Raw genomic sequence first — 8602 nt, forward strand, 5'->3', positions numbered from 1 at the left:
AGTGCCAACGATATGGACCAATGATCCACCAACCACCTGAAGAATTGCACGTAATGGCCTCGCCGTGGCCTTTCGCGCAATGGGGGATGGATGTGGTCGGTCCTCTGCCAACTGCAAGAGCTCAGAACAAGTATGTGTTACTGGCCACGGATTATTTCACTAAATGGGTGGAGGCAGAACCGTATCCTAGCGTGACTCAGACTCAGGTGAGACGATTTATCTGGAACAACATTATCTGCCGCTTCGGTGTTCCCAGAACAATAGTCATGGACAATGGCACAAACCTCGACAGCAGGCAAGTAAGAAAGCTGCTGGAGGAGTATGGAATCAACCAGAAGTTGGCTGCAGTAAGTCATCCTCAGGCTAACGGACAAGCAGAAATCACAAACAGAACCATTTTCGCCTGCATTAAGAAGAAGCTGGAAGATCATAAGGGGAAGTGGTTGGATGAACTCCCGAACGTTCTATGGGCTTACAGAACCACCCCAAGGCGGCCGACTGGGGAGAGCCCGTTCGCGATGGCGTATGGTACCGAAGCAGTTATACCGGTTGAGCATTTAGTCCCCACTATCAGAAGCTTAGCATGGAGTCGAGATCAGAACGACAAGATGTTAAGATTGAACCTCGACATGATAGACGAAAGGAGGGACGCAGCGGCTATAAGGCTAGCATCGTATCAGCAAGTGCTGGCGAATAGTCACAATAAGAGAGTAAAACACAGGGATTTTGCCCCGGGCGATCTGGTTCTGAAAAGAAAGGTGGGGATGGTCAAAAAAATGATGCCACCCTGGGAAGGCCCATACAGAATTGCAGAAGTCATTGGCAAAGGGGCATATACGTTGGAAACCATGGCGGGAAAGTTGGTCAACAAGCCCTGGAACGCCACGTCTCTGAAGAGGTACTATCAATAGAAGCTAAGTTCTGGTTTTAATTGGATGTTATTTGTTGTTAATCAAATACATATGAATGAGCAAGTTACCGGAATTTACAAAAAAAAGAAGAGAAGAATTTTCTTTTCCAATGGTCTACTATAAAAATTGAACGCCAAGTGGCAAGTGGCATTCTAGCCGAGCGCCAGGCACTTAAGCAAGATAAGTGGCAGCTGGCACTATAAGCCGAACGCCAGACACTTGCTAAAAATTGAAAGCCAAGTGGCAAGTGGCATTCTAGCCGAGCGCCAGGCACTTAAGCAAGATAAGTGGCAGCTGGCACTATAAGCCGAACGCCAGACACTTGCTAAAAATTGAAAGCCAAGTGGCAAGTGGCATTCTAGCCGAGCGCCAGGCACTTAAGCAAGATAAGTGGCAGCTGGCACTATAAGCCGAACGCCAGACACTTGCTAAAAATTGAAAGCCAAGTGGCAAGTGGCATTCTAGCCGAGCGCCAGGCACTTAAGCAAGATAAGTGGCACTATAAGCCGAACGCCAGACACTTGCTAAAAATTTAAAGCCAAGTGGCAAGTGGCATTCTAGCCGAGCGCCAGGCACATGCCGTACAAACACACAGCAAAACTAATATAAAAAGAAAAAGAGAGAAAAGATATATATGTACTGAAGATAAGTTGAACAGAGCACAACACATAAAGAAAAAGAGTTCGGCCATTTCATTAATATTGAACATTTAGTTTACAAAAGAGAGGTGTCCATCATTACAAGAAGATATGAACTGGAAGAATTCGAAGGAGCCCTAGCTAGACGCCTCAGTACCAACAGCATCCTGGTCCTGCCGACTCGCCTCCTCGGCCCCATCAGCCGCCTCACCTTCATGAGGTGGGGAATCCAGGTGAATAACTGAGTCGTTCGGCTGGGGTTCAGCGTCAGCAGTGGCTACAGAGGGAGCCACGGTTGACGATTGGGGAGCGGTCAGTGGCAGAGCGGTAGGAGGAGCTGTGATGATCCTTGAGGATGCGATGTCCTGGCACTCATCAAATATACGCTCCGCTTCGGTGGGTTCTGGGTCGACATAGACCCCCAGAGGCTCGATCCCCAGATCCTTGTCTACCTCATCCGGAGTGGTGCTGGTCTGTCCCTCATCCGGAACCCGGTCGGCGAAGCCTTCCCGGAATCCTTGAGCATACCGAAGAGCACCGACCCTGGAGAACCGAGCATGAAGGGCCAGCATCCCACCACCCACTCTGCTGATAACGTCGATCAGAGCGGTACGCTCGTCCAGAGCTCTTTTTTCAAAAGCCATCCGAGCAGACTGTTCATCAGCTAGAAGACGTTGGAGTTCTGCCTTCTCTTCTCTGAGTGATTCCTGCTCAGTCTGCCAGACGCTCTTCTCGAGCTGGAGGGCGTCCTTCTCATCCTGAAGGGAATCATTCTCCTTTTTCAGGACATCTCTCTCTTGCTCGGCTTTGTCAAGCCGAACCAGCACCTCGGTATTCTTCATGGCAAGGAGGTCGTTCTCTTTATTAGCCACCTCCAGGCTGTCAGAATACTTTCGGGCCCTGGCGTTCCCCATTTCCACCTGCTTCTGCATGGCCATCATCCCAAACAATGTCTGCATAGAACGGTTAAACCAATAGTCAGAACGGGAGAAGGCAAGACCAAGTAATATAAGAGAATTCATGAGTTAGAAAATAAAAGTCACCTCCATAGCAGATTGGGGAAAGCGACTGAACACGTCCTTCTGGGAAAGGCCCTTTGCCGCCTCAATGTCCTTCGGAGTCCACATGCTCCTGTAGTAGGCCATAGCGGTCTGGCCATCCTTCAGCATGGTCTCGTTCGGTTTCACGAACGTCCCATCCGTTCGAGTGTACCGAGGGGCCCATGGCGGCAAGCTGGGGATAGAAGGGGGGCCTGAAGCAGAAGCAGAGCCACCAGCTGCAGGAGGCCCAGATTGAGAAGGAGCTCTGATCGCTCGGTGCAAGAGAGTACCCGGCCCAGAGACTCGGGTCCTTCTAATAAGAGGCTCCTCCTCAGGGTCGATTTCACTGTCAGGGTGAGGCCTTTTGCCTCGCTCTTTGTCCCGACCGCCCCCCGCAGCAGCAGGAGCTATGGTAGCTGGGGAGGGCGCGTTCTGGTTGGCCGCAGGGGCGCTGGCAGCAGGGTTAGTAGCCACTGCGCTCGGGACAGTGTCAGATATGGTGGCTGAAGAAGAAGCCGACGCTGGAGAGGAGGCCGCCCCAGCAGCAGGAATGACTGGGGGAGTATTTTTCCTCCTGCCAAAAGAGGGAATCTGCAGTCTGCTCATATTGTAGCCGAGTGATGAGAGCGCAAAGAGGTTGTCTGAAGTGAGGAGATCTGAGCAGGAAGGAATATCGTTCAGAACGTATCTCTTCAAGTAGTTAATCCTATCCCTGCAAACACTGTAGCTCAAGTCATCACAAGGTATTCCCAAGGAGCGGCATAAGTAAGTGCAAAAACGAGGAACGCATGTTTCACAGGGGCAGTCGTGTTTATGGGATTTGAATTTTTTATAGGAGGAGACAGAGCAGACACCAAAGGCGCTCGGGATAGGGTAATCCTCTGCAGCCGGTGAAGACCAAGCCCCACTAATACCCACTATGCTATCCCTCCAACCCTTTTCAGATTTTATTGTGTCAGTGCATATGGACATCTTCTCGAACGGGTAGAGGTGGTAGAAGGGCTCGTTAGTACGGATCTTACTGACCTTATAGCACAGAAGGAGGTCTATGAGGTCAAGGTCCAGATTTCTGTCACGCATCAATAAGAGCATAACAGATATGATCCTAAAGAAGTTGGGGTTGACCTGCAGAGGGGATATCCCCAATCTGTTGAAGACGTAACTAAAGAAAGGGTGCAGAGGGAACCTAACAACATTCAGTTGAAGGTTTGTGAATAAGACTTCGCCGGGCAGGAGGCCGGCGCCGGTCGTAATATTAACGTCTTGGGGGCAAACCCTAACTACGATGTTGTCAGGAAGCCTAAGTCTCATACGAAGGACACCCAGATCTACAACCATGGTGGAAGTGCAAGAAGAATCTAAAAGAGGGAAAATGGAAGCCTGCCGAAAGTAAAAAGAACGAAACTAACCTCGGAGGACTGCAAGATCGCTGGGAGAATGACTCTCGAAGGATTTCACCGGAAAAGGCTTAGCACAGTTCTAGAAAGAGGGAGATTTGGCTGATGATGGAGACGGTAAAGGGAAGTGAAGTGGAATTCGAGAGCATTATATAGGCAAGGGGGCCCGAGGGCCGAAGCGTCGGGAAGGCAAGAAATCCCTCGAACCCCGGAACATTGATTCTGGATCTGACCGTTCGCTCCCCCACGTGGTTATCTCGAGCCGTCAGCGTCATGATGAGACGCCATCAATAATTACCCCTTATTAAATAAGGGGCAATTATGGGGGCAGTTGAGGAGGCCCTGGATGACATGGGCCAGGTCCGACTCGCAAAACACAACCTTCAGTCCGAACAGCTGGGTCAGCCCATAAAAAGACACTGCCATATGGGCCGAGCGGGAGTAAGCCCATCAAGAGTGACCAGGGCTTACTGAGGAATAGGCCCAGGTCCAGCAATTAGTAAATATCTTGTAAATATCTTGTAAATATCTATAAATAGGAGTTGGAATGAAGAGGAGGAGGATCTTGATTCGGGTTGAGGTGTAAGAATTCTAGAGAGAGAAAGAATAGAAGGAGTTTCTTGCATCTTCAATAGATGAAAAAAAAAAAAAATTGAATTAACATTCAAATATACACTCCATTTTCTCGGGAAAATCAATATATCATTGCCTCGCTTTATGTACACTCCATAGTTCAGATGCTCATATGACTATAAGCTGAAGATAACCAAACGGCGGGTGAGGAGATAACGGCGTTAGAGGAGGAAAGGTAAAGCTACCCTTGACATTTTGATCCCAAACGCACGTCCAATTAGACAGCGTTAGCGGACTAATTTTGTCAGATTCCGGCGACCGTTCCTTCTTCAACGGCTTCTGCTCCGCCTCTGCTTGGACGTCTCTCTGTCTTTTCCGGCCTCCATCCACGGCGGCGGCTGTATCACACCACTTCCCGACCTCGAGTGGAAAGTTGAGAATAGCTTTGCTTCCACGCAGCTTGAATGCGGCTTTGTCGTAAGCTTTGCCAGCTTCAATGGCAGTATCGAATGTGCCGAGCCAAACCCTGGATCCGCGACGGTTAGGATCTCGGATCTCCGCCGCGAACTTGCCCCACGGCCTTCTCCGGACACCTCTGTAATGCGCCCTCTCCTCTGTATTCAAAGGTTTCTTTACAGACACCACTCTCGATGGCTGAGTCGGCTCGGCCATTTCCACAACCTCAAATTTCTTCACCTGAGGCACATCGATCTTCAACGAAGGTTTGCGATCGTTGAATCTCAACTCAAAATCCGATTCAAAGTCCAAAAGTTGCGACTTTGGAATCGTGAGATCGATTATTTGAGGTTTAGATTCAAATTCAAAGAAATCACTTTCAATTTGATCGAAAGTGATCGAATTGGGGATAAAATCGAAAAAATCACTGGTACTAACTTCATCACAGCTTGAGGTCTGTGAACAGAGGGATTCAGATACAGAGCTCGAAAGATCAAAATTAGGGCTACTGGCGCGATCCTGATTGGAGAAAATTGAGCTAAAGTCGATTGAGTCGGAGACGAAGCTCGAACTCTCGACGGGAGAGAATTCGCCGAGAAGGTGCTCTCTGATGAATTCAAGAGCTGAGATTTCTTCGTGTGTCGCCATTGTCAAAGATCTCAAAGTTTCAGATAAGAAATGTAGAGAGAGAGAAATAGTAGAGTGAGCTGTAGACTGAAGCTGAATTGTTCCGAAATCTAGAGGGAGAGAGAGAGAGAGAGTTTGAAATGGGTCTGAGAGTGGAAGGACAAGTGGAAAGTTATATATAGAGAGAGAAAGACAGTGGGATGATTGTATGTTTTCGGAGGATGGTCGTTCGATGCTAGAAGGAAGGTTCGTCTCCTGGCAAAGTTTCGATCACCTGTGGTTGAGGAGTAGATATTCCATTGAATTTTAACCGTTGGATAATCCTCTAGATTTGAAATTTTGAAGTCAAAGGTCATCATCACAGACGTTTGGAATTCAAAATAACTTTACTAGTCACGTTGTGTTTCTTGATTTAAATACGGGGTAATCGGTAATGTATACAATAATGTATTTCGATCATACTTCCAAACAGTGCACGTTTGGATAACATGATATAGTATATTATATATACAGATCACCATGACACCACGTGTGTGCAGGGATTTATTTATTATTATTATTATTATTATTATTATTTTTATAAAGAAGGTAGTTTATTATTATTTTGAACCAAAGTTTAAGAAAGTTGTTTACAATAGCCTCCCCAGGTTCTTATAAGTAAATACTAATCACATTTATGTAATGGACATAATTTTGAATTTGTAAAAATTAGAAGATGAATTAATAGTTAGTATTTTCTTTCTTGATAGCTTCAAAATTGAATGATCTTACCATTATCTAATAGCCTAAAGTCAGGCACGGACCTAATGTGGGACTAGTGGAGGTGGTTGTTCTTATTGAATTTTTTATATTTTTATTTTATACTTTATTTTTTTTAGAATTTATAAAGATGCCCCCGCTAAAATTACAATTTGTCACACTAGATTTTTAATTTATTTATTTATTTATTTTTTGCATTTTATACTTTAAATTTTATGAATTTATGAAAATTCCCACACTAAAATTACAATTTGGCCTCACTATTTTTTTTATTTTTTATACTTTACATTTTTTAAAATTTATGAAAAAACCTAATTGAAATTATAAAAATGAACCCACTATATAAGTTTGCCCCCACAAATTCAAAGTCCGCCCTCCCTCACAAAATTTTCTGAGTCCGTCACTGCCTAAAGCGCTCTTTGGCTGACACTCTCTTCTTCGTACTTAATAATCCTTCAAATTCAAAGAATGCATTATATTTTTATGGTGAAATATTACCTTGGTATTTGTATTGTTTTCAATGCTAAAATTAAATCTAAAAAAGCATAAGTTGGCATTGATGGACAGGAAAACATGTATTATTAGGCTACTAGTAATGAGATTTGAATTGGCCTTGCAAAAGCATTCAGCTAAAGAATGCGTTCAGTCCATGTGTGCGCAGAATTGGGCAAATACATTGGGCTCTTATACTGCTCTTCACATTGTGAGTGCTTCAAAAATATAGTAATTTTTAGGGACAGTAAACAAAAGCCAAATTGGCCTTCATATGCTTTTAAGAATTTATAAACAAACAGACCGAACAGACTTTGATTGAAAGCAAAACTGTCTCATGAACATTCACACACACAGTGTGTGTGTGATGGTCTTCAAGTTAGCCAGTTTGAAGGTTTCAACTTAAAAGCAAATATGGCTTTGGTTTCTAAAGCTTGTATGCACAATATTAATAGGCCGCTTATAAGGTGGTCAAATTCTTAACTAACTCGTAATGGTACATTCAATTTTATTTGTAAAAAATTGACATTCTCGTGTCTTTTTTGGAACTTAAATTACCGACCTTGTTTTTTAAAAATAAAAATGTGAAATCGAATTTTAAACAAGATAATGCTTGAGGCATTATAACCAAGTGACTTACTTGTTTAAGTTAGAGGAAATACTGAGAGAGAGTTATCTCAAGTACAATATTGATCTTTAACATTAGATTCTATATGTGAACACACTTTGAATTTATAATATGTAAAGTGTTTTTTAAGGGACATTACATACATTTTTTCATCACGACTTGAACTTATCATTTGGAATAAGGAAGTGATATCATTAGATTAAGTCAATATTAATTTTGGTTCTATGTTGTGTTAATGATAATGTTGTGACTGAGTAATCTCACTAAATTACAATATAATCTTGTTTTTATTTGTTATTATTATAATGGTGGAAGCAGTCAATGGTAGCATTATAAAACTGAGTCTTCGTGTAGTAGGACCGGTCTTAACCACTCCCTCATTTTTATAATCCATTCTTCACAAACAGATAACAATCATGTATATATAACCATTGGACCATTTTTAATTGGAGTACACACACACACGTATTGACATATATAATACCTACTCTATCAACTTACTAATACGGATGTTCAAAAAATCAAGTAAACAAAAAAATTGAACCGCATCGTACTGAATTGGACTAGTTGTATAGTGATTTAGTCTGATTCTAGGTCCAAAATTATGGAACCGTAATTTTTTAGTCCGTTCCTAGTTTAGGGTCGTGTTGGACCGGACCAGCCCAGATCGAATCGTTACTATGTTATATATATATATATATATATATATATATATATATATATATGTATGTATATCATATCCTAAATCTAAATCGAGTAAAATTCTCACGTGCTCCCTTTCTTTCTTTTGTTCTTTAAATTCCTTAAATTCTTTTTAAAAAAATTAAATTTCCCTTTTCAAATATATCTCAATTTTCTTTCTTTTTAAATATATCTCAATTTTCTTACCAGTTTTTTGCGGTTTGATTTGGTTTGGTTCCATGGTCGTTATGGTTCGGTCCAGTTTCAAAAATAATGGAACCGTTATAAATGATTTGGTTCCAAAATACTTCCAATGTGGTCCAAACCGGATTGTGTGCAATCTATTTACCAAGAATGCTATACTCTTTTCAACTTATTGATAATGCTATTGAAAGTTTGA

General features: G+C 43.0%; 2 protein-coding genes across 2 annotated transcripts; both read right to left on the reverse strand.

Annotated features, from left to right (window-relative positions):
• Positions 1 to 1371: 1371 nt before the first annotated feature.
• LOC132304107 (uncharacterized) lies at positions 1372 to 3936 on the reverse strand. The gene is made up of 2 exons (XM_059801631.1): positions 2593 to 3936; positions 1372 to 2502 (listed from the first exon to the last, which is right to left on the reverse strand). Exons 1-2 carry the CDS (start codon positions 3925 to 3927, stop codon positions 1687 to 1689), a joined length of 2151 nt encoding a protein of 716 aa, XP_059657614.1. The 5' UTR covers positions 3928 to 3936; the 3' UTR covers positions 1372 to 1686.
• A 773-nt stretch (positions 3937 to 4709) lies between these two features.
• Positions 4710 to 5843, reverse strand: LOC132304108 (ethylene-responsive transcription factor 5-like). The gene has a single exon (XM_059801632.1). The coding sequence runs from the start codon at positions 5661 to 5663 to the stop codon at positions 4728 to 4730; it is 936 nt and encodes a 311-aa protein (XP_059657615.1). The 5' UTR covers positions 5664 to 5843; the 3' UTR covers positions 4710 to 4727.
• Between the last annotated feature and the right edge of the window lie 2759 nt (positions 5844 to 8602).

This window comes from Cornus florida, unplaced genomic scaffold, assembly GCF_030987335.1.
Source record: "Cornus florida cultivar Cherokee Brave unplaced genomic scaffold, ASM3098733v1 CherokeeBrave_3.0.0_Hap2_Chr04, whole genome shotgun sequence".
Taxonomy (NCBI): domain Eukaryota; kingdom Viridiplantae; phylum Streptophyta; class Magnoliopsida; order Cornales; family Cornaceae; genus Cornus; species Cornus florida.